This window comes from Lissotriton vulgaris, chromosome 8 (assembly GCF_964263255.1).
Source record: "Lissotriton vulgaris chromosome 8, aLisVul1.2, whole genome shotgun sequence".
Lineage (NCBI taxonomy): Eukaryota > Metazoa > Chordata > Amphibia > Caudata > Salamandridae > Lissotriton > Lissotriton vulgaris.
In genome coordinates this window covers 1227464425-1227490464 of record NC_141696.1, presented here as the reverse complement: position 1 = coordinate 1227490464, position 26040 = coordinate 1227464425, and the positions used below count along the sequence as shown (strand labels likewise).

General features: G+C 50.6%; 1 protein-coding gene across 1 annotated transcript in view; it reads left to right on the top strand.

The window, feature by feature from the left end:
* The window catches only part of BRCA2 (BRCA2 DNA repair associated), a 616646-nt gene that overhangs the window by 238179 nt on the left and 352427 nt on the right, over positions 1-26040 (top strand). Inside the window, exon 17 of the mRNA XM_086935127.1 lies at positions 22200-22387. Within this exon, the coding sequence (XP_086791253.1) occupies positions 22200-22387 (188 nt within the window). The remainder of the gene's footprint in view (positions 1-22199; positions 22388-26040) is intronic.

The window sequence follows — 26040 nt, the reverse complement described above, 5'->3', positions numbered from 1 at the left end:
GTTGTTACTGGAATGTATTAGGTGCCAGTTCCTGTTTTCGTGCCTCTTCAAGGTATGTGTAGAGGAACAGATAGAGCCACAAACATTTTAGGACTGAAGATTTTGCATACTCTAGGATTTTATTAACCGTTGCTCTAGCTCTTTGTGAAGGAAGGAGGGTGGAGAGGAAAGAGTATTCTTAAGAGGAGGAAATTTCATGAAGATTGTGTTTACCACCATCTTTACCAGAGGTAAGTAGCTTACTTTTCAGCTTCTGGTTATTCCGGCACCTTGTGATTGACATACTCTGATCCCTTTGCTTACGCATGCTTCCACAGTTTCCTTTTTTAGGTCAAAGCCTACCAGACAGTGCATCTGTTTGCTTTGCTAACAACATCTTGGGGACATTCAGAAAGTTTCCAGGGGAATGCATTCCACCCATTGTTTACCATTGGCTTTGTTGTTTGTACTTTGCATTTGCTTGCTTTCTATTTGATGGCTCTATTTGGTTTAGGCTGGCCAGCTCGAGTTTGTCCCTTACCAAAATCTCTATTTGCTGTATTCGTCCACCAGTGCTTGATTTCTGTAAACAGTCCATTAAATCTTGTCCTTATCTTGTCACATTTGGTGTGCATTCAAAGACAGAGGTCAAATGCCACGCTCTTTCTAACAGAGAGCTTGGTGTTTACTTTTCTTTCTCTGACTTCAAAGTGAGAGGATTTATGTCCAGTGCTTAATTTGAGCCAGTGGTTTCCGATGCTAGACGCCAGCACTTCATTGTCAACACCATCACTTATGACGGTCTGCCACATTGTGGCGCTGTTTGACTAATTTAGAGAAGAGCAGAGCAACAGTTGTTTATTAATTCAATAGACATTACAATAACTAATATCTGGCTAGCAAGCTATTCTAATAGCTTTGGGGACCTGCAGTAGTATGAATAGTAGGAGTGTGATTGTTAGAAGTTTGGTTGCTACAGTCATTGGCAGCACTGGCAGGGGCAATGGATGGTACAAACTACAGTGGCCTTTGTCAAGGGCCCTGGCGCTTTCCTTTTTACATTTTCAATAATGATCTCTGAACCACATGTTTTGCATTTGTGTAATAAATCTTTCAATTTGTTACTGATCTAGAACGCAATGAGTCTGTCTTCACTTAATTGACTTTATTTTTGACGTTGTGAAGTGCCTTATTTTGGGGAACAGTTACCTCATGAAATTGGGGGTTAATACTGACTGGTTCATCAACCTGTGGACAAGTTGTTGAAGTAATATTATGGTGGATACAGAGTAAGGGGTTCCTTTGCCCCCCACATATTAACCTGGGAAATCTTTGCACGGTCTTCCATTAACTGGTTTTTAATATAAACTGATTGTTAACATAAGCACATTATAGTTGGAGTTGCACAGTAAAAGCATTACACAGTTGTGAGCGAAACATATAAGTGCATTGAGTCATGTAACATGTAGATGCACTCACATAACCTGAATGCAAAAACTTTATAAAAAATTCTAGCAGGGTTAGTGATGGACTGGGGCTTTTTTGTGACCGTACGCAGCCAATTAGAAAACCCCCTTCTGTCTCAAACTCAAATCCCTGCACTTTGTTACTTCTCAGATTTGTAAAAAACGCTGCTTTTGACACCGTTATCCTCATCTTTTCCAAATAATACATAAAATAAAGGGAATTCTTGCAGAATCTTGCACACATAGAAATGCCTTTTGGCTCCATGTCTCGGGAGACACATCGGTTTAGGAACTTTCCTTTTAAAATTTACTGAGGTCTAAAATGCATGAGCTTGTTTTTGACAGCTGATGTGATCTGCGAATGAGGCACTTAAATTCTGCCAAAACAAACCTCGTCTTTTATCCATCTGTGGTTGATGAAATTAATACTATAAAAATAGATAACTCATCTGTTAATTACAGGAGTTAGAAACACAAAGTAAGCAATCTGTGAACACTGTATGAAAACCATGATTATTATGAGCATTTTTTTTGTTCAAATTAAATTAACCAAGACTCCCATTACCGCAACGGACTAGCTTAAATAGTCTGTTACTAGAAATTGGGTGCCCCAATGATGGAGGGGCTGTAAGCTAACCCTCACCACAAGTGCTTTACAATAACAAGTGAATATGCTGGTGAAAAGAGAGGCGAAATGAGTTACCTTTTTAGTTCAAGCTGTTTTACCGCCGGGGAGGGCCTAAAAGAATCACTAGTGTATTTCAAAGTCGCATGTATAAATTGGAACCCTAGGTCAGTCATGATGACATTCACAGCTCAACGCATTCTCGCCATCGGGTGGCTTCCGAAACCGCTATTTAAAGCGGATTAAGTAGGAAGACCTCTTTTCATGTTGACATACCATAAACAGCTGTGGCACAAGGTTACCAAATATACCCAAAAATGTAAACCTGTGAAATCAAGTAGAGACAACGTATCCATTTTTTAAGTCTCGTTTGCTAAACCTTTCTTGGGGACATTGAGAAATTTGATCTAGGAATGAAAAATGTCCTAGCTTACGTAATGGAAAGTTTCAATTCTATTAAGGACTCGGAGGCGAGGATTATGCCTTCTTTCTCCACTTTATTCTAAAGCACCAAAGATACAACCAAAGACTACATTTCCCATGGAACCCTGGGAATATTTAGTTAAACAAGAAAAACCAGAAACACCTAGTAACAACCAATGAGAGGTACATCCCCAATGTCCAATCAGGGCCCAGAAAGCCCTCACATAGTCCCTCAACAGTGTCCTCTCCTCCTCTTTCTGAGCGCGTAGACAGTCACTCACTGCTCTTCAGGTGTCCTGTTTGTTGGAATCCGAGCCTGAGGGTAAGAGGAAACACATTACCAGAGGAAGCACTGAGGAACAATAATCCAAGTCAAACAGTGCAGGATAAGCAAACTTAAACGACATAATTGACCACATTACTTAATTAATCACATTACTTACTGACATACGGGGAGGGGTCTCCACCAGGAAGCCAGGGCGGGATAATCCTTGCCTCCCGAGTCCTTAAAAATTGAATTGAATTGAACAGAATTGAAACTTTCCGTTACGTTAGCTAGGAAATGTTTCATTCTTTGTCAGGACTCGAGGCGAGGATTATGCTTGTTCAAAGCTTGCCCACAACTAAATGCGCCATATTCAAGACCGGTTTGAAAAAAAAACTGCTTGAATGTGGAATCGGAAAACCAGTCCGCCGCATTGAGAATATCCTCAAGACCCGCTCCGAGACTGAAGACCTTCGAAGCCATGGCACGCCTTGTGAAGTGCGCCCCAAACTGGCTAAGGTTGATGCCTGCTTCCTGCATCACTCAACGAACCCACCTGGCAATAGTGGGAGAAGAGACCGCCTTAAAGGGCTTTCTCAATGAAATGAGGAGTTGTCTCTCACCTGGAGTGCGGAATTCTTCTGTTGTCTCCTCATAAGCCTCACCACACAGAGCTTCGGGGAATCCGGGAACTGTGGGTAGGAAATTGATCTAGTATGGCACTTAGTGCGCCTGAGCAAAGTAAAAGCCACTTCCTCCGGAGTGAAAATTCTGCTAGAGATATCCAAGCACGCACATCCGACACTCGCCTGCAAGAAATGAGGCACAAGAGCATGGCCAATTTCACCAACAACTCTTTTCTGGAGAGATATCTATTGTGCTGCCAGGATAAAAACAAGTTAAGGACAAGATTAACGTCCTAAAGAGCGGAATAATGTGGTTCCGGGGGTAAAGAAAGGCGGATGCCCCGTAACAATCGGCAAACCAAAGGGTGTTCACCCACCGGAGCCCCATCCACAGGGACATGACCGAAAGACACAGCCGACCTAAAGGTGTTGATAGACCGATAGGCCAGACTGTCCGAGGCCAACTGGGCCAAGAAGTTCACTATGTGGACCACCTCTGCGACCAAGGGATCAAAACCCCGTCGCAGACACCAACGGGTCCATCTGTGCCATGCGGACCGGTACCTCTTGACAGTACTGTCTGCCCACGCTTTAGCGATAAAGGACTCAGCCTGGGGTTTCCCATCAACCCCGGAAATCCGCCACCCCATGAGCCTCAGCGAGTTCGTGGACCCCAGAGGGATTGCAAAATCCCAAGAAAGTTCCAGAAGAACTGGAAACCATACTTGTGACTTCCAAAGTGGGGTGATCACCACCAGCTCCGCTGCTTGTCTGTAAACCTGCGCCGTCACTCTCGTGATCATGGCAAAGGGCGGAAAAGTGTAACCCTGCTCTGAACTCAAGTCCTGGAGAAACGCATCCGTCGTAGCCGCGAGCGGTTCCGGTCTCCAGCTGAAGAAACTTGGAACCTGGTGATCTAGTCTGGAAGCAAAGAGGTCTACCGAGAAAGGACCCCAGAGGTCGTTCAGACTCCTGAACACGGACTGGTCTAAACGCCACAGACTGGAATCTCGGAAGTGGCGCGATTGGAAGTCTGCTTCCTAATTGTCCCGGCCTGGAAGATACTCTGCTGTGACTGAGTCCTGATTGTCGAGGCAATATTGCCAAAAACTTGCCGCCAGATCCGATAGGGCTTTTGAATTGGTGCCCCCCAAATGATTCACATAACGGACCACTAAGATGTTGTCCATCTTCAGCACCACACAAGATTGCACTGAACCTTTCGTCCAGCAACGCACTGCGAACGATCCCGCCAGAAGAGGGCCTTTTTCTCCCTTGCCCCTAAACTGTGGAACGTGCTTCCAGCTGAGCTCAAGGGTCAGGCATCCCCCGTGCTCTTCCGTAACGCCCTAAAGACCTGGCTCTTCACAGAAGCTTACCCCTAGCCGGTTCGTGTCTCACATCTCGAACAACTGTATCATCTTGAAGCGCCTTGATGCCTTCGGGCTAAGTTGCGCTATACAAATTTCGGCTCATTCATTCATTCAAGTTCTAAACAATTTATGGGTAACTTCTGTTCGTCGGGAGACCACAACCCGCCTGTAGAGAGGTCTCCGCATCGGGCCCCCCAACCCAGCCTGCTGGCGTCTGATTCTATAATCATGTCCAGGGTGGACCCGAAGATCGCTCTCCCGTTCCACGCCTCCATGTGATCCAACCACCATTGGATTACAGACCGTGCCTCTGCGGACAAGACGACTTTGTGAGAATACAGATACCCTTTTCGAAGGAAGTACCCTTTGAGGCGTTGAAGAGCCCTGTAATGGAGGCGGCCTAGGAAAATGTCTGAATTGAGGTGGACAAAAGGCCTACCACTCGAGTCAGCTGACAGAGGAAGATGTGTGGTCTGGACAAAACCCGCCGAATATCATGACGGATTTTTGTCACCTTCCTGCCCGGAAGACTGAGCGTGGATTCTGTGGAGTCTATGACGAACCCCAAGAATGTAATGCTCTGGGTCGATCGCAACAGAGATTTCTTCTCTTTGATCACGAACCCGAGGTCCTGAAGGAGTGACACTGCCATCTGCAGGTGTTGCGACAGGCGGCGCGGATAAGCTGACATCAAGAGAATATCGTGTAGATATACGATCATTCTGACACCTCTGGAACGTAAAAACTCTACCACTGGTTTGAGCACCTTGGTGAAGCACCAAGAGGCCGAAAGGGAGAGACGTGAAATCGTAAGTATGGGGACCCCAGAGGAGCTGAGGAACCGCCGGAGTGGCAGGAAAATTGGAACCACCAGGTAGGCGTCCTTGAGGTCCAAGCGGACCATCCAATCGAGGGGTCTGAGCACGTCCCTGAGAAGATGGATCCCTTCCATCTTGAAATGGCGATAAACAAGCCGATGATTGAAGTCGGAAAGGTACATCACCGGCCTCTTTCCCCCATCGGTCTTGTCGACCAGGAAAATGTTGCTCACGAAACCCCGGGGATGCCGAGAGGTGCAGACAATAGCGCCTTTCCGAAGCAGAGAGGAAACCTCCTCGTCCACCAGAAGGGCGTCTTGAGCGGAGAACTCGATAGGGCGCGGCAGAGAACCTTGCACCGGAGTTCCCACGAACTCTATGTGAAACTCCCTCACAGTCTGCAGGACCCATGCATCGTGCCTGATGGTAAGCCACACTTGAAAACATTGTGCCAACCGCCCTCCTATGTCTTGTGTGGAAGAAGGGAGAATTCTTACCTAGGCTAGAGGCCGCACGTCCTCCGCGGTATCCTCTCCCTTTCCCCCCTTTTTGCTCGTGTGGTGTAAATGTTACCGAATCTGGCTTGATCCTGGTAGTTTCCGGAGCCTCTCTGGTTGGTCTGGCGTTGTTGGCGACCGGCCGAGCGGTCCCGTACATGGGGAAACACCTTCTTAATCGCGGATTGAGCACGGTTAAGCGATGTGAACGTATTCACGAATTTACCGAGCTCTTTAACGAAAGGCTCGCCAAAAAGTCCACCTTGGGCGACAGCGCCTGCCTCCGAATCAGCCAGGTCTCCCAGCTTCGGGTCAATTTTAATAAGAAGTGACAGGCGGCATTCTGTGGAAAGGGCACAATTAGCATTGCCCATGAAAATCACCACTCGTTGTGCCCAGCCTGAAAGGGTTTCGGGGGAAATGACAGAACCGGCCTCCTTGGCCTCCTCAGCCATATCTAGGATTTTTGTGATTGGTCCCAAAGCATCCAGGAGCTTATCCTGACAGGCCCTCCAGGATCTGTCTATTCCTTTCCTGGGGTCTCTGATAAATGTTTGAAGAAAGGTGCCCGTCCTCAGGTCAATCTCCGGTGTCAGGGCTACTTTCCCGTCACAGTTGCGAGCTTCCATTTCCAGGGGGCGCCGGATATGGGCAGCACATAAGCTGCCACTTAATCGGCAGGGGTCCATTCCAAGGACTGTGGGTGCACTATATCGTTGGGATCCAACATATCTGCCGTGCTCGGAGGCTCTTGGGATGTCCCTGGAACTGCCTGAGGGACTGAGACTGGTATTGTAGGGAGGGGAACCCGACTGGGAGGGGTAGACGGTCCTGGGACCAGGGGGAAGGAGTGGGGGGGGGGGCTGGCCTACTGGCTATAAAGGCCTGCCTAAGGCGGTCAAAAGCATCCCCATCTACACCCGCCTCGCTGGAACTCTTAGGTGGAGGGGAGCCCAGAGGTTCCTGGGGCGCTGACACAGAAGGCTGGGATGAGGTAGGAGCAATCTGTTGAGATAGGCTTACATGCCAAATTGACCAGGCTTTTGCTAAGCTATCTTCCAAAGGGGAAATGGCTTGGTTGACAGCCCTATAAATGGAGGTATCAACTGCCTCATGAAAGGCGTCTCCCCAGGGCATATCAGTGAGGGGGTCCTCCTCCTCCTCCTCCTGATGGTCGTCATAATACTCCATGACGTCCCACAGCGTGTAGCTGCGAAATATTAAACTGGGTGGGCACCCACTGGCCTGTAAATAGAAAGGTTTAGAAAAGGCTGGGTGGCAGCCAAACACTTACTGTAGCGGGAAACCGCCTGTTGGACAGGCCTCGTGGAAGGCCCGCTCTCTCCCCGCATGACGGGGCCCGGACCCCTGCTCTCCCTGTATCCCCGACAAGAACCATACCGGCAACCCACCGGGGCAACCCCCGACCCGTCCACAACGGAACTCCAGCCCCCGAACACCCCAGTATCGGCTGGCCCGGGCCCCCGTCAGCACCACTGCCCCGGCCCAGCCGCCATCTTTGGACACTACATAACTAAGGCCGCGTGGCCTCGGCTCGACCCCAACCCTGGGCCTGGCCAGGCCCCGACATCGAGGCACCACCATCCACCCAGGAGGTGAAGAGACCACTTGGCAGGTGAATGGGAGAAGGAGTGTCAATGGCTCTCCTCCGCCAGGTGTCGATCACCCCCGGCCTCTGGCTCCACACCCCTGCTGGGTGTCTGGACTCCCTCATCCCGGACCTCCCGACCTCCAAGTGCGAGGGTCCGGACATCAAAGGAGACCAGACCTATAACTGGGGCAGCTCCAGAGCAGGAAGCCAGTTGTATCCTGGAGTCGAGAGACACCGAGACGAACTCATCCTTGGAGGCCTGCTGGCGCTGCCGCGGCCCTTTCTTGTGAACCATCTCCGAAGCCTGCTGGCGCTGCCGCGGCCCTCTGCAACGTGAACTATCGTCTTGGCCTGCTGCCGCGGCCCTCTGCAACGTGAACCATCGTCTTGGCCTGCTGGCGCTGCCGCGGCCCTCGTCATCGTGAACCATCGTCCAGGCCTGCTGGCGCTGCCGCGGCCTTCCTCGTCGTGCACCATCTACATAGCCTGCTGGCGCTGCCGCGGCCCTTTCTTGTGAACCATCTCCGAAGCCTGCTGGCGCTGCCGCGGCCCTTTCTTGTGAACCATCTCCGAAGCCTGCTGGCGCTGCCGCGGCCCTCTGCAACGTGAACCATCGTCTTGGCCTGCTGGCGCTGCCGCGGCCCATCTCTACGGACCCCCAAGCTCGAGGATTGTGAGCTTCCCTCTTGCTGCTCCCGTACCGGACCGGTACTGAGACTGTCCCGCTACCCCTTTCCCCTACAGAGACTAGAATTGCGAGGATCCTCGTGTCCTACCCCCGCTGTATCGTTTATCACTTTGCCTCAAGATTCTTATATAAAGTGTGGTGAACTTATCCTTGTGTGGTGTCCATCTGTGGGGGGGGGGGGGGGAGTTACTTGTCTGTACGATCGCCGGAGACGGCCCTCACTGGAGGCCTCTCCCCCTGTACTCGGCCGACCCTCCGGGTCCCCGTCTAACATTGGTGGCCAGCGGCGCGATCCGAGCCAACGCATAATCGTACAGAAAGTAACTCACCCCACGACACACAAACACCATGAGGACAAAAGAGAGTGGAGCAACGGAAAAATTCCAGATGGAAAAACTAGAAGAATACAGCCACAGAGAATTAAAACAATTCTGCATAGAACTAGGCATTGCTACCACAGGACTGAGCACGAAAGAGGACTTCAAACACGCCCTGGAATCTTGGGCGGAGATGGGTACGGCTGTGCCCCAAAACCAAAGCCTTGAGACAACGGAAACAAACACTGCCCCGACAGAAGAAAGAAGACCGGGTCTCTCGCCGGAGGAGGCCCGGGAACGGGAGAAGAGCAGGCTCCACGAATTGGAACTGGCTCGACTCCGCTTAGATGGAGAACTTAAGTTGGCGGAACAAAAAATAACTTTACAACACTTACGGCTCCGAGAGGAGCGAGAAGAGAAACAAAGGCAGAGAGAACTGGAAGAGAAAAAACTAGCCTACGAGCATGAGCGCAACCTGAAGGAACTAGAGATCCAAAGGCAGAACAAAGATCTCGGGGTCCCCGGGCACCCGAGCCCCCCTGTCACTACGGACCCCAAGGCCCACATCCCCAAGGATGTCGTCAGAGAATATTACCGGAACGATGATATCCAGCAATGGTTCAAAGCCTACGAAGTGGCCATGACCTCCCACCGGATTCCCCGGAGCGACTGGGGAGCCTGGTTATGGGGGAGGTTTGTTAACGAAGGGCGAGACGCCCTGCTGCAACTCCCGGACCATCAGATGACATCCTACGACCACATGAAAGCCGCCCTCCTCACTCGATATGGACTCACGCCCGAGATGTACCGCCAGAGGTTCCGCGACTGCAAACGGATCCCGGTAACGACTTGGGTGGAGTACGTGAACTTCTTTAGCCGAGCCTTCGAGGGGTGGATCAAGGGCAGCAAGGTGACCACTTACGAGCAGCTCTTTGATCTTATTGTATGGGAGCACCTCTCCAACAACTGCTTCGTCGAGCTCAGGCAGCACCTCCTCGACAGTAAACTGACTGAACCTCGGCAACTCGCCATCGAGGCTGACCGATGGGAGAGCACCTGAGTACCCCGAAACTGGCCCAGCGAACAGAACCGAGCCTCCCAAGGGCCCCATCGCCCCCGAGGGGGAGTAGGAGGCCAGGGTCGGGGCTGAGACACCGTCCCGGTGGCTCCCGCCAGCAACACACCACCCCCGACCGGAAGAGAAACCCCCCGATGCGACCAGGTTTTCGCGCCAACGTTACTTGCCATCGATGCCAGCGAACCGGCCACTACGCCAATGATCCCAACTGCCCGAAAAACCAGAGCCCTATGCCCCGCCAGGTCGCTGCCGCCGCTCTGGGAGAGGAACAAACCCAGGAAGAGACTGAAGAGTACGAGCCAGACCAGCCAGAGTGGGAACCAGCTGCCATGTCTTTGGTCTGCCTAGGGGAAAGAGACCTGATCCCACGGGCACGCCTTCCCGCCAATACGCAGAAGTACAGCCAGTGGGTCAACATTAATGGGCACCGGGCCGAAGCCCTCCGCGACACCGGGGCCAGTGTGACCGCAGTCCGCTGTCATCTGGTGACTCCGGACCAGATCTTACCAAACGTCCTTTGCCCAGTACGATCGGCCGACAACTCCGAAAGCCTGTGTCGGATGGCCTGCGTCCCCTTCGAGTGGGGTGGAGTATCCGGAATGCTGAAAGTGACTGTCCGCGACGATGCCCCCGTGGATTGCCTCCTGGAGAACGACCTCGAAAGTTCTCCCTTGTCAGCTGTCGAGAGAAGAGAGCACCTGGGGATGCTGGGCCTCCCTGAATGGGTCTGCGTAACGACCCGGTCCAGGGCCGCCCGCGTCATCCCCAGTCCCGAAGAACCCGAATGGCCAGAGCCCCCTCCCCCGATCGTCCAAGAGGGAGCCACCCTGGAAGCCAGTTCTCCGGAGCACAGAGAAGAAGGACTCGATCGGCTCCGGGACCTTCCCGAACTGGCCCAGTGGCGTCAAGAGGGTGGCCCCACTCAGGAACAATTCCGACAGGAGCAAAGAACATGTCCCTCCCTCGAGGGACTCCGGCAGCAAGCCCTCGCCCAGAGTACAGGAGACACCTTGGGGGCCCACTGGATTTATTGGGACAATGACCTGCTCTACAGTGAGCAAAAGATTGCTGAGCTGGGGGCCAGCCGGGTGCTGGTAGTCCCCCTCCGCTTCAGAGACTTTCTCTTGAACCTAGCACACGATGTGCCTCTTGCCGGACACCTGGGACAAGACAAAACGTACAGCCGCCTGGTGACCCACTTCTACTGGCCCAAGATGCGGAATGACGTGACAAACCACTGCCGGGCCTGCCCAACCTGCCAGGCCAGCGGGAAGAGCGGCCGAAAGATCAAAGCACCCTTGCAGCCTTTCCCCATCGTCACCACCCCGTTTGAACGGGTGGGAATAGATATCGTGGGGCCCCTAGAGCCCAGAACAGCACAAGGACACCGGTTCATCCTGGTCCTGGTGGACCACGCCACCCGCTATCCCGAGGCCATTCCTCTTCGGACCGTGACGGCGCCCGTGGTAGGCCGAGCCCTGATGGGGATCTTCTCACGGGTGGGCTTTCCCAGGGAAGTCGTCAGCGACCGGGGCACGAACTTTATCTCTAAATACATGAAGTCCCTCTGACAACAGTGCGGAGTCACCTACAAATTCACGACCCCATATCACCCACAAGTAAATGGACTGGTCGAGCGGTTTAACCGCACCCTCAAGGTGATGATCATGAGCCTGGAAGAGCCCCTCCGCCGCCAATGGGATGTGCTGCTCCCGTGCCTCTTGTTTGCCTACCGAGAAGTCCCCCAGAAATCCCTGGGCTACAGCCCATTCGAACTCCTGTATGGACACCCCGTCCGGGGTCCCCTCAGCCTGATCAAAGAAGGGTGGGAGGTGGCCCCCCAGAAGGCTCCGCCGGACGTATACAAGTATCTCCTGACCCTCCGTAACCAGACCCGGCGATTCAGGGAACTCGCCAAAGCCAACCTTGAAGCCAGTCAGGAGGACATGAAGAAATGGTATGATCAGCATGCCTCCTCCATCGAGTTCGAGCCAGGACAACAGGTCTGGGTGATGTCCCCGGTTGAACCCTGCGCCCTACAGGACAAATGGATGGGGCCCTTCAAGGTAGTAGAGCGCAAAGGTCCAGTCACCTACCTGATCGACATGGAGTCACCCCGGAACCCCCTACGGGTCCTCCACGCCAACAGACTCAAACCCCACTTCGTACGCTCGGAACTCAGCCTCCTGATGGCTACCGACAGTGGGGCTGAAGAAGACTCCGAACCCCTTCCTGACCTGCTGAAGACGCTCGAGAAGGACGGCTCCGTGGAAGGGGTCAGACTCTCCGATGCCTTATCCCCAGAGCAGCGCCAAGACTGTCGAGACCTTCTGCTCCAATTCGCCGACCTGTTTTCCCTCATCCCCGGGGTCACCCCCTGGTGCCTTCACGATGTGGACACCGGGGATAGTCCTCCTATTCGGCACAGGGCGTACCGAGTGCCGGATCGAGTGCGCGCCTGCATCCAGAACGAAGTCTCCAAAATGCTGGCTCTGGGAGTGATCGAGCCATCTGACAGCCCCTGGGCCAGCCCAGTCGTACTGGTCCCCAAGGCTGCCGCCCCGGGCGTTGCCCCCGAGCTCCGGTTCTGTGTGGACTATCGGGGCCTGAACGCCGTTACCAGAACCAACGCTCACCCTATCCCCCGGGCGGATGAGCTGGTTGACCGAATGGGGGCCGCCCGCTACCTGAGCATCTTCGATCTAACAGTGGGCTACTGGCAGATCGGCCTCACCCCGGGGGCCCAAGAGCGATCCGCCTTCTCTACCCCGGATGGCCACTACCACTTCAAGGTGATGCCATTCGGCATGAAAAACGCTCCAGCCACTTTCTAGAGACTCGTGAACCAGGTACTGGCGGGCCTCGAAGAATTCAGCGCCGCCTATCTGGACGATATTGCTGTGTACAGTCGCCACTGGGCGGACCACCTCCACCACCTCCGGGAGGTCCTGCACGCCCTCCGGTAGGCCCGGCTCACCATCAAAGCCAGCAAATGCCAGATTGGCCAAGGGTCCGTGACCTACCTGGGACACCAAGTGGGGAGTGGTCTGGTGGCCCCCCTCCAGCTCAAAATCGCTGCCATCCAGGCCTGGCAACCCCCTACCACCCAAACCGAGGTCCGAGCCTTCCTTGGGCTACCGGCGGTTTATAAAGGACTACGGCAGCATTGTGGGGCCCCTCACGGAACTCACATCCAAGAAAAACCCCAAAACAGTCAACTGGACTCCGGACTGTCAAGCGGCCTTTGAGACATTGAAGGCCGCCATGTGCACCGCCCCCGTGCTCCAGGCTCCCGACTACAGCCGGGAATTCATAGTGCAGACGGACGCCTCAGCATTGGGGCTGTCCTCTCTCAACTCAACACCGAGGGAGTCGATCAGCCAGTGGCCTTCATCAGCCGACGCCTGCTGGCCCGAGAACAGCGCTGGAGCACCATCGAACGGGAGGCCTTCGCCGTGGTATGGGCCCTCAAGAAACTCCGGCCCTATCTCTTCGGTACCCATTTCCGGGTACAAACAGATCACCGACCCCTGCAATGGCTGATGCAGATGCGGGGAGAGAACCCAAAACTGTTGCGATGGTCCATCTCCCTGCAGGGGATGGACTTCACTGTAGAGCACCGTCCAGGCCAGGACCACGACAACGCAGACGGCCTGTCACGCTTCTTCTGCCTCGGCGAGGAGAGTACCCAAGAGGATGGGTGACTCTCCCTGCCTTCAGCTGGGGGGGACGCATGTTGGACAGGCCTTGTGGAAGGCCCGCTCCCTCCCCACATGACGGGGCCCGGACCCCTGCTCTCCCTGTATCCCCGACAAGAACCATCCCGGCAACCCACCGGGGCAACCCCCGACCCGTCCACAACGGAACTCCAGCCCCCGAACACCCCAGTATCGGCTGGTCCGGGCCCCCGTCAGCACCACTGCCCCGGCCCAGCCGCCATCTTTGGACACTACATAACTAAGGCTGCGTGGCCTCGGCTCGACCCCAACCCTGGGCCTGGCCAGGCCCCGACATCGAGGCACCACCATCCACCCAGGAGGTGAAGAGACCACTTGGCAGGTCAATGGGAGAAGGAGTGTCAATGGCTCTCCTCCGCCAGGTGTCGATCGCCCCCGGCCTCCCCGGGCGCTGGCTCCACCCCCCTGCTGGGTGTCTGGACTCCCTCATCCCGGACCTCCCGACCTCCAAGTGCGAGGGTCCGGACATCAAAGGAGACCAGACCTATAACTGGGACAGCTCCAGAGCAGGAAGGCAGTTGTATCTGGAGTCGAGAGACACCGAGACGAACTCATCCTTGGAGGCCTGCTGGCGCTGCCGCGGCCATTTCTTGTGAACCATCTCCGAAGCCTGCTGGCGCTGCCGCGGCCCTCTGCAACGTGAACTATTGTCTTGGCCTGCTGGCGCTGCCGCGGCCCTCTGCAACGTGAACCATCGTCTTGGCCTGCTGGCGCTGCCGCGGCCCTCGTCATCGTGAACCATCGTCCAGGCCTGCTGGCGCTGCCACGGCCTTCCACGTCGTGCACCATCTACATAGCCTGCTGGCGCTGCCACGGCCCTTTCTTGTGAACCATCTCTGAAGCCTGCTGGCGCTGCCGCGGCCCTCTGCAACGTGAACCATCGTCTTGGCCTGCTGGCGCTGCCGCGGCCTATCTCTACGGACCCCCAAGCTCGAGGATTGTGAGCTTCCCTCTTGCTGCTCCCGTACCGGACCGGTACTGAGACTGTCCCGCTACCCCTTTCCCCTACAGAGACTAGAATTGGGAGGATCCTCGTGTCCTGCCCCCGCTGTATCGTTTATCACTTTGCCTCAAGATTCTTATATAAAGTGTGGTGAACTTATCCTTGTGTGGTGTCCATCTGTGGGGGGGGGAAGTTACTTGTCTGTACGATCGCCGGAGACAGACCTCACTGGAGGCCTCTCCCCCTGTACTCGGCCGACCCTCCGGGTCCCCGTCTAACACCGCCAATCAATGGGTTCAAGCCCAGGGACTAAAGCTGGCACAGGAATTTACAATAACCCTCTCTCTGCAGGGTAACCGGCTGGGTAATGTCACTTTTGTACTTGTTTCCCCCCCACACTACAGACCTAACAGGCGTTAACAGCTTACTGCTGCATATACGGGCTCTGTCCTGATGGCAGAGAAAAGAAATCAAGGAACAGAGCGTGGGGCATAAGAAACGCGGTATAAATACACTGGGAATACCGCTGATACACCGCTCAGGCATTCCCCTTAGCCGGGGTTCCCTAACTGACGCGCGCGCCACGTTTGAAACTTTCTGAAGAGCGATCAAACGTTGCGCAGCGCCCGTCTTCACTCACGGGCCCTCTAAAGGAGGGAGAACCGGGGAGCAACTGCAGCACCAGCCGCGTAGGTACGGGAGAAACCCTTAGCCGCTGCAGCTTCTCTCCTCACAGCTCACATGCTGCGGGAAAGGGAAACAATAACACGGTACCTAAAGAAAAAACGTGCTAAACCTAAACAGAAGCATAGCAAATGCGCCAGCAAAAAATATCAGCCACAACAGCATAAAGCTGCTTTACACCGCAGGAAGCTAAAACAATCGCGCGAAAGCAGCGCTCGTCAAATAAACCTGTCAATCACCCTAAATGGCTAAAACACAAAGGAAAAGCCTGAAGGGTACTTACCTTGCTGCGCAGCAGCGAAGAAAGAGGAGGAGAGGACACTATTGAGGGACTATGTGAGGGCTTCCTGGGCCCTGATTGGACATTGGGACTGTACCTCTCGTTGGTTGTTACCAGGTGTTTCTGGTTTTTCTTGTTGAACTACATATTCCCAGGGTTCCATGGGAAATGTAGTCTTTTTTTGTATCTTCGCTGCTGTAAAATGAAGTGGAGAAAGAAGACATAATCCTCGCCTCCAGTCCTGACATAGAATTCATTCTGCCCGATGTTTACCGTTGGCTTTGTGGTTTGTAGCTTACATTTTCTGGCTTTCTATTTGTTTGCTTTAGTTGCTTTAGGCTTTCCAGCTCAAGATAGGCCCTCCTGTTGCCCTAACCTTGTTAACTGTATTCTTCCACAAACTCGCTTTCAATAAACAGGCTCAGTTTTATTTTCTAGCACACAACAAAATCTAAATGCTTATAAATGAAATGTGCTGACTATCAAATCAATATACAAGGCGATAAAAATTTGACTGACTGGACGATGGCATTGGGTGATCACACATTATCATTTGTTCTCTTTTAACTTTTATCAGTAAAACAGTATGTGAGTGCAATTGCAATGGTCATTTCAATTGAAGATGTGTTGACTGTAATAGCAGTACGCCACCACACCATGCATACTCCACGCTACCCCACTCTACTCTGCACAATTTCACACTTCGCCACTCCACACTGCACTCTTCTCAGCACCACTCCACTCTATCCCACACTACTCTACTGTGCACTTACTGCACTCTTTGTCACTCCACCCCACTCCGTACCACTCCACTTTGTCCCACCCTACTCTGCAACACTGCACTCTACACCACTTTACTCAAAACCAATGTATTCTACATCAGTCTACTCAAAACCAGTACGCACGCCAGTCTACTCCAAACCAATGCACTCTGTGCAAATATACTCTGCACCAAATAACTCTACGCCACTACACACCACTCTATTCTACTCCAGATCCCTGCACACTACGCCACTCTGTTGCACTCTGCACTACTCTGTGCCACTGCTATCTATGCCACTCTACTAGCCGCCACTGCACTCTGCCAATGCACTCTGTCCCACTCTACTATACCCCACTGCACTCTACTGCAGTATTCTCTGCAGCACTGCACTCCCTTCCACTCTACTTTATGCCACTCTACGCCACTGCACTCTACAACACTGCACTCTACACTATTCTAATCCACTCTATACCACTGCAATGTAAGCCACTTCACTCTACTCTGAAAAATCTACTCTGCTATTGCACTCTACTGCACTCTATGCCTCTCCAGACCACACCACTGCACTCTATGCCATTGCACTCTACACCACTGTACTCAAAGCCAATACACTGTCCTCCACTGCACTCTATGCCAATCTACTTTGCACCACTGCACCATACGGCACTGTACTCTACGCCACTGCACTTTGTGTCACTGCACCGCTATACACCAATATACTCGACACCACTTTACACTGCAACACTGTTCTGTCCTACCACTGAACTGTACTCTACTCTACCCTGCATCGCTCCTCTCAATGCCACTGTACTCTACGCCAATCCACTCTAAGCCTCTCTAATCCACTCTGCACCACTGCAGTCTACGACACTCTGATCTTCTCTGAACCACTGCACTCTGATATTCTACTCTATACCACTACACTCTACGCCACTTCACTCTACTCTGAAACATTCTATTCTATGCCACTGCACTCTACAGCACTCTGTTCAACTGTGGACAAATCCACTCTGTGCCACTCCACACTCGCCACTTAATTGTATACTGCTGCACTCTATGCCACTGCACTCTATACCAGTCTACACTGCACTATACGCCACTATACTCTACGACACTAGTAAGAAAGTGCTCTCTTTTTGCATGGTTGCCCCCACTTTTTGCCAAAGTGTTGATGTACTTTGATTGAGTGTGCCCTTGGTTCCTGCCAACCAAGTGCCTATGTACTTTCCCTAAAACTGCATTAAGACAAAACCCAATTGGCACTCTTTGGCCACATGTCCATCCCTTGTAAATGGTACCGTAGGCACCAAAGGCACTGTGTCAAGGGAAGGCCTCTAAGGGCTGTAGCACCGATTGTGCCACCCCTGGAGGCCCTGTACCTTTACACACACACGCTGCTATTGCAGACTGCGTGTTTTGGGGTAGAACAAAGTGAAGAGTTGACATGGCACATATCCCTGTGTGCTATGCCTACAAACAACTGCCCTGGCATAAGTAAGCCACCCCTCTAGCTGGGTGCACTATACCAGTGGTGAGGGTACAGGTGCATGAGCCCTGTACCCTTCAGTGTCTAAGCCAATTCTTAGATATTGTAAATTCAGTAATGCCATAAAGCGTATATGGTGCTGGGAGTTTGTCATTACGAACTCCACAGCACCATAATGGCGTTACTGAAAACTGGGAAGTTTGGTATCGAACTTCTCAGTACATTAAACCCTCACTGATGCCAGTGTGGGATTTAAAGAAAAATGCACTCAGAGGGCATCTTAGAGATGCCCCCTGAAAAATGACCTAACTCTAGTGGCCTGGCTGAGTGGCTGCTCGCCAGCTGCCACCGCCAGACATGTTTCTGGACCCCTGGGTCGAGATTCTGCTGCTCTTGGAGGTCTGAAACAATGCACATCCTGAGACGAGTTGCCAAGCCTCCTCCCCCCAGGAAGGGCTGGGTCCACGAAGGGAAAGCTTCAAAGGTTTGCCGCCTTTGTGAGCTACCCCAGGCCTTTGCTGCTTCCAGCAACTGGTCCCCACCAGTGCTGACCCCATTTTGGACGGGAGAATCAGTGGGGACACCAAGTGAGGAAGGGAGGTGTGCCCACCTTTGCCAACCCAACCTTCAGGTGGGGGAGGCGAGGTGAAGCACAACTCTCGGTGCCCGCCATCTTGCAAATGAGGGGACCCAGTCAGCCAGAGAGAGGCATATGCCCCCCTCCCACTCGAGGGTGGCATAATAATGGGTGTACCCACTCCAAAGAAGAGACCCATTGGTCCCAACCTTTACTTACCTGTAATGCTCCTATATTTAGTATTTAGGGGGAACCCCGGACCTTGCCTCCTTAGACAAGAAACAACCAGAAGAAAAGAAGAAGGACCGAAGAAGCTGTGCTGAACTAAGAAGAGGAGTACCCCCACTGACTTGGCCCCAGCCCTACCGGTCTGTCTGCACCTCAAACTTGCCCCAGTGAAATCCTGGTGTGTCCTGCAGCCTCAAGAACTCGAAGGACCTGCCCTGCCTTCCAAAACCAAGACCTTGTCTTCCGTGAGCACCAGGTTTGCTCCCCCACAGACTCTGGCTCTGGCTAAATCCGCGAGTCTGCACTCTATGCCCCCGTCCCAAGTTTGAGTGGTCCAACACCACGAGGAGGTCTCTCTGGCAATCCTGACCTGAGATCTGGCGATCTCTGACGTGCCTCGAATCTCCAATTGACGCCTGCAGCCCCTTTCTGGAGGATCCCCCCAACCGCGACCGGAGCTGGTAAGAAAACCCAACGCCTAAAGACACCCCTGCACCCGACGCCCCACGGCCTTGGGTGGCCCAGCTGACAGTGTCCCAGCATCCCCTGGGATCCCAACTTACCTCTCCAACCAGTGGTCACCTCCAGAAGATCTTCGTCCCCAAGCCTGCAGTCTTTGTTGCTACCAGAGAATCCCCATTGAAAACACCAGGGCACCAAACGCCAAAACAGCACCCTACACCCAGCCGCCCCCGCGCAGCTGCGTGTGTACTTTGGGTGCAAACTCGGACCCTCCTTCGCCCTGAGTCTAACACCAGGAGCTTTTCTCCCACAACCTTGTGGCCTGCTCGTGAGCAGCCACCAACCAGAGGCCCCCAATGCCCCATTGGATAACACTGGGCCTCAGCACTCTGCACCCAGCCGCCCTAGTGCTGTTGAGGGTGTTCTGAAAGTGCATCCATGACCCTAGGGGAACCCTGGTTCTAACCCCAGAATACCAACTCCCACAAATAGGTATTTACCTGCAAACCGTTAACTTCATTTCCTTCCTTAGGATTGTATTGACTGTGTTCCTTCAAAATTCTTTTAAGTGTGGAGTTGGTTTGTATGAAACATTGAAAAACTGCCACTGTAGAACACGTGAATTACTTACCTTTTGTCTAAGAAATGTATCAGTGTGATATCTAGACCTATGACACTGATTAGAAAAAGTAACTTAAAAAGTACTCTAAAAGGTCATCTTCAGTGTAACTAAAAAGTTATTTGGAACTGTTGACTTATCTGTATTTCAACCAACTGCTTTCAAACCTGCATTCAACTGTAAATCACATCATAACATTTTGCAAAGTATTATTTCACTTACCTGCACCAGGCTTGGCTTGGTTCTAGAAATAAAATTACTAAATAATATTTTTGATACAAACAAATTGGTCTGAGTTCAGTTTTTGAGTGTGTGACACTATTTCTTGCCTGAGTGTGTACAACAAATGCTTAACACTACCCTCTGATAAAGCCTTAATGCTCGCTCACCCTACCACAAATAGAGTTAAGTGCTATCTACTTTTACCTCTGCCTACCTTTGGGGTTCCACTGGACTCTGTGCACACTATACCTCATTTTGGTAGGGTATATTCCGAGCCATCTTCCTACAACACGGAACTCTACTCCACTCTACACCATTGCACTCTGACACTTTAGTGTCCACCACTCTGTATCATTGCACTCTAAACCAATGCACTGTACGGAACTCTACTCTGCAGCACTGCACTCTCTGCCACTGAACTCTGTGCCACTCTACTCAGCACCATTTTACTTTACACCACTCTAGTCCACCCCATTGCACTATAAACCCCTTCAATCTACTTTGCATCACTCTACTCTGTGCCAGTGCATTCTACGCTACTCTACGTAAATAAACTCTACTCCAATGCACTCTATGCCAATCTACTCCTATTAGTCTCAGCACAAGGAGGGCTGGCTCCGTTCCTCCTGCCTCGAGATGGAGGCACGGTATAGGTGGTCAATGAGGCAGGCTGTATATGATGATGTCTGTAGGAGAATGTGCAGCCAGGTAGAAGGGACGCAAGGTGGCAGGAGGTGAAGGAGACAGGCTGCATGAGGTGGAGCAGTGGAAACACGCCACTGAGCTCCGTCCTAACATTAGCCCGCTGCCAATTAACCTGCCCCACATGCCTGCGCTCTCATCGTGTGATCTGTCACTCTGCGCTGCGATGCGTCGGCTCCGAGCTGTTTGTGCTTAAACATGTTAGGGTTTAATATGCCTGAGCAAGGTTTAAGCAGCAGTGAGCAGGAGAGGGAGGACAAAGGAGAAAGCAATTAATAGAAGTCTACGAGTCCGATGTACCTGAAATGGATCTGAGAAGACTTGGGGTAAAGCGAGGGTGAGGGGTATTTGCCAGTTGTGTGTGATGCCCCTGTTGAATTTTTTCGATTTGTTCTCCAACCACCATATACATACATCCAGACCCTTTCTGTGCACTGATGTTTACTTTCATCTCATCGCTACAAATTCAGTCATTTCCAGAGCTGATAATACAAAGAGGCTCTGAAGCCGGATCAAAACTCTCCAATTTGGGGCTCGACTTTGAGCTTTGCTCACATGGTGTATGAGTTGTTATCCTTCACCTGGACCCTACACTGCATCTCCTACTGTCCAATCTATAAGTGCTCAGAGGTGACCCACCCCATTCTTCTTACCTCGGTGAGCTGGGTGATCTGTTTGCACATTTCTCTATGTATTTCATGGCCGTAGTCCTCTGCAGGGTCGGGGTGCTCGGTTTTCGACCCTTTGTAGGCCGCAGGCCTGAAGCCATTATATTTTCTCCTCGGACTGGCAGCAGCTTCTGGGAGGCTGCTCGCCCAGTGGAGGCTAAGAGGCGGCGCAGGTCTCACGCAGAGGTCTCATTACCAACATTAAACTCAAGTAGCTCTTAGACAGTATTTGTATTCTTCAAAGAGACGTGCCGGCTCCGCAGGCAGTAATGTTTCAGAACTCTGACCAGTGCACTAAGATTGGCTCAGTGGCCGACAGTGCTCCAATGCTACCTAACCTTACACATTACTTGTGCCGCTCACAATGTGTTCGGTTGGATGCCACACAATCCAGATGTATAGACATCACAGGGACACATGCAGATATGTCCCTACTGTGGCTCCAGGCAGCACAGTGCTCCCCTCCCCGTCCGCCCTCCTGGTCCAGCTGCAAAAAGAAGCGCAACGAGATGTGATTTTATTTTAAACCAAATGAAGCGGATCCCACAAAATGATACGAACATCATGAAATGAATGAATGAAATGAAAGGCAATGGCCTACAGTAGACAGCATGGAAATTATAGGAGTGAGAAGGGCGATGAGCAGCGTGCTCCAGTAAACTCTGTGCTCCAAGCAGAGTGCAGAATAGCAAAACTCTGCGAACTCCGTCCACGGAGCGGAGCTTGCCACATAGGCCTAATATTCATTATTGCAAGGATCAGTTAGATCACTCACTCACAGGGGCAATGAAGGCATTAGGTTGGAGACCGATGATAGCCTGGTATGGACCAAAGAGGAGCATGTAATGGTTGGTGGTGAACAATCGCAAACCTGCAATACAGTTGAATTTAGGTACCTCCTAAGCAGAGTTCTTACAAATCAATAATTGAACAAATGGTATATAAGCCTAGTTTCACACACAGAAAATACAATGCCATAGCGAGGGGCAAGTGTAGCATTATTGCAAATACATCTCGCTGTTAAATTGGAGCTGATGTTTTTTCTCTTTTTTTTTATATAGTTGCACATGTTTGGTGTACTGAAAAACAGCATTGGAATAAACAGTGAAAATGCAGAATCCTTTCAGTTTGACTGCCTTGATCATTTTTCAAAGGATCTTCTGTTTGCTGGCCAGGGGATACAAATTGCTGATGGAGGATGGCTCATACCAACTGATAATCACAAGGCGGGAAAAGAAGAACTTTACAGGTAGGAGCCAGATCCTGGTTATGTTTGCATAAAATAAAATATTTTGTTTAATAAAGACAATCCAGCAATAATTCAAGAAATATAATTCGTAATCAGACTTATATAGAGTAGAAGAGTAGATATTTTTATTTTTTGGACTCCTTTGGTAATTATAGGGGGGAAAAAAGATTTTTTTTTTACTTGTTTTAAACCAATTCTGATATCCATTTTTTACAAATATCTACCTGCTTTTTTGATGCGTTTAATTTTGCACTAGAGATTCTATTTTTATTCTTGATGTTTGCAAACATTAAGTTGTTTGTGGGAAAGTTGATCATCTATTATAAGGAATAAAGTACTCACTTTGATAACTGATAAGGATATTGCAGTCACCTCGGATTTCCATAACTTTATAAAGGAACTCAATTTTCAGCCTCTTTCCTCTCTATGGTCATGGACTTCGAATAACCTCTGTATGGTGACTTGTAATATCCTTATAAAGTGTGGCACGGGGTACTTTATCCCATATATATGGCTCCTAGTTGAATGCTGATTTGCAGCGTCTTTCAGTCCAAGTTGTTTTAATTTATGCTTAAATTGTTTTAACACGTTTTCACCTAGAATTTGAAAATAGACTACAGAAGAAACTAAGTCTATGCATTTTATTTGTATATAACTTTTTTAGTTTACCGAAGCTCCTGCTATTCTTCTTCAGAATTTTTTTGTTTAAATCATCTTTATTAACTTTTTCGTTTTTGTTTTTGCACTTTGGTCAATAGAACATACAGACAGCATGGCACTCATGTAACGGAGAAATGAATTGCCAGCGGTTAGACACACTTGGACTGACTACAATTTGACTATGCACATTGAGAATACATCAATTACAGTTTACAGAAATGCCTTAACAAAAGGCGGGGTGGCGCTGCCAAGGTGCGGCTTTGGGTAATATGCATGGAATGTAATTAGCATGGCATATAGGCAGGGCATCACTGATGCGACAGCCGGAGAAGGGGAGGAAAGAGAAATAATTGCTGGTGACAATGTACAGCTGAGCTGATAGCTGCGTGTATGAAAAACTTAGTGTGCAGTAGTTACATCAAAGCTTGCGGCAATATCACAGGAAAGACAGAGTGATGCTGACAAGTCGCATCATTAAGTAATGTGTGAGCAATGTAGGAGCAGTGCAGTTCAAACGTAACCGGGGACATAGGGCACAACAAATGAGGGCAACAAAAGAGAACGAAGGATAGGATAGAGTCGCGCAAGACCTGCCGCCATAACTAAATTTGCTATAGGACCTCAAACACCCCTAAGACTCAGCAGTAATGGAGTTCCACGGCAGGAGGGTAATGGCAGACTGGGTAGTGGTGTCAGGCCTGAGCCGCGTGGGGGGGGGGGGGTAGGGGGGGAGAGACACCACCTTGAGTGACAGCCCTCTGTGATGAAGGCAGGGGTCCCGTGTCTGTGTCCGCCCCCAAGAGCTTGGAGACCATTGCATCCCACTGGGGGCCATGGGGAACATACGAATGCCAAGCAGATTCTCTGCGCAGCACCGCACCCTCCGCCCTTCCCCAATTAGAGAAGGATCGGTGCCAAGCAAGAGGGTGAGGCGGTAGAGGGATTTTCAGCGCTTAGTGAGTAGGCGCTTGGCTGTTATTAGGCCTAGGTCAAAAAAACTTGTAGCTGCTCTATACTTCTTGTTCCTGCTAAAAAGGTGCAGTATATGAGCTTCCCCATGTCTGAGGAATGGTACGGGCTGTGCAGCTTATGAGAGTGGTTGTCACGGTGCGTCAGTAATCAGTCCAGGTTGTGCATCCCCAGAGCATACGTATCAAGTCGGCATCAAATTGCCGACAGCGGGGGCAAGCCGCATCTATGCCGAGGAAGTACCTGTGTATGTGGGCTGTGGTAAGGTAGGCCTAGTGCAGTATGAAGAATTATATCTGCCTGAATCGTTGATTCCGTGGGATGCGGGTCGGACTGCTACGGGCAGCTAGCCATTCCCTATCAGTAAACACTCTACCCAGGGCCCCCTCCCAGTGAAGCCGAAGACGAGTGAGATCTGTTTCCGTATGTTGTCGAAGAGAGGATGCGAACCCGCGTGTAAGGTGTTTCCCCCTCCCCATCACGTGTAGTTATGGCAAGGTATGATGTATGGGAGGTTCCTGGACGTGTAGTACTGGCCACATGATGCAATTTAACTTGATTAATGAAGACAAGTCGTTTGTATTTACAACCAGAAAGCGGTGGCTAAATCATGGTTCCAAAGCCTGGCACGGAGCACGGTCTGGTGGACCATACTCCTTCTTTATTAGTTTTCTCTCGAACTAGATCACCAACTTTCAAAATCTAACCAGAAGGTGCTGGTTAGAAGGTGCTGGTTAGATGCCATTGATGGAGGTCACTCCATCAATGGCATGGTAAACATGTACATTTGAAGATGTGTTATAATGGGAATAATGTATGTTTAAATGTCTGTGGTATAAAAAACATGTGTGCTACAATCTTTTTGCAGTGATGCTCCTTGAAGAAGGGCTCTCAGCCCGAAATGCATAGGAGCCTAAAAGGCTGTGTTAAAAAGGATAATATATAAAGAATACCTTGAATTGGAATGAAATGAGAATAATTTCAAAAAAATACGATATCAGATAAACTGATTACTTCTGAAATGAATCTGTTGTGAAAAAATTAATTAGAGTCCTATTTTAGAGAAACACAGGTGTGCCCATGGGGATGCAACCAATTTAGTTTGGAAGCACTGTTTATTGTATTGACCTAGACGTCTCCAGGACGGAAGACGCCACCTGAGGAGCACCCTAAAACTAAAAAAACACGGTTTAAAAAAAGTTTTTGTGCTAATAAATAAAGAGGTTGTGCGCCAGCTACACATTTTTTGAGTTACTCAGGGAGCACCAGCCCAGGACTGTTCTTATACCCTTGAGAGAGCTGACAAAAGCAGCATTGTGAGCCGAGCACAGAAACCACCATCAGATCTCTGCTTTCAGGTGCTGTGTTTTGGTAGAACAAAACGTTGGAAATATCCAAGGGTGTTCTGTATTTTTACAGACAAAGTTGTTCATTTTGTACTGTGTGAATTTTGAATTGCAAATGTGCATTTATGACTTAATGTATGTAGTCTAAGACTATGCGGTAGGAATGATCCGGTTTAGCTACTGAAAATAATGGATTATTGTTGAAGATACACAGGGTTCAACAACTCCCTGGTACTCTACCTATGAGAGAATCTCTCTCAAAGGGGCTTTTGCTTCATGTTTAATGGGGTATTGTGGTTGCACTTGCAGCTGGACCTTATGGGTATAATGTGATAAGAGGATTACTTATCCGAGCCAACATAGTTGTGGTATAATGCTGGGCCTTTTGCAAGAGCCCATTCTGTGGCATACACTTGTTTAACCTCTTCAGAAATAAACACTAAAAAAGATGGAAAAACTTGTTCCTTTCCTTGTGGGGCTTTTCCTACAAACTCTGGTGGTCAATTGATCTCTGCTAAAAGAATATCATAGCTAAGTGTTAGATTTTTCCAGAATATTACTTTAATAGTAGGCATTATGTCACCTTCAGTCTGTATGTTTAATTTATAAAGTCTGTCTGGAGGGATAACTTTCTGGTCTGGGGTTTCGACCTCTATGAAGTAGTTTTGTTTTTGCATT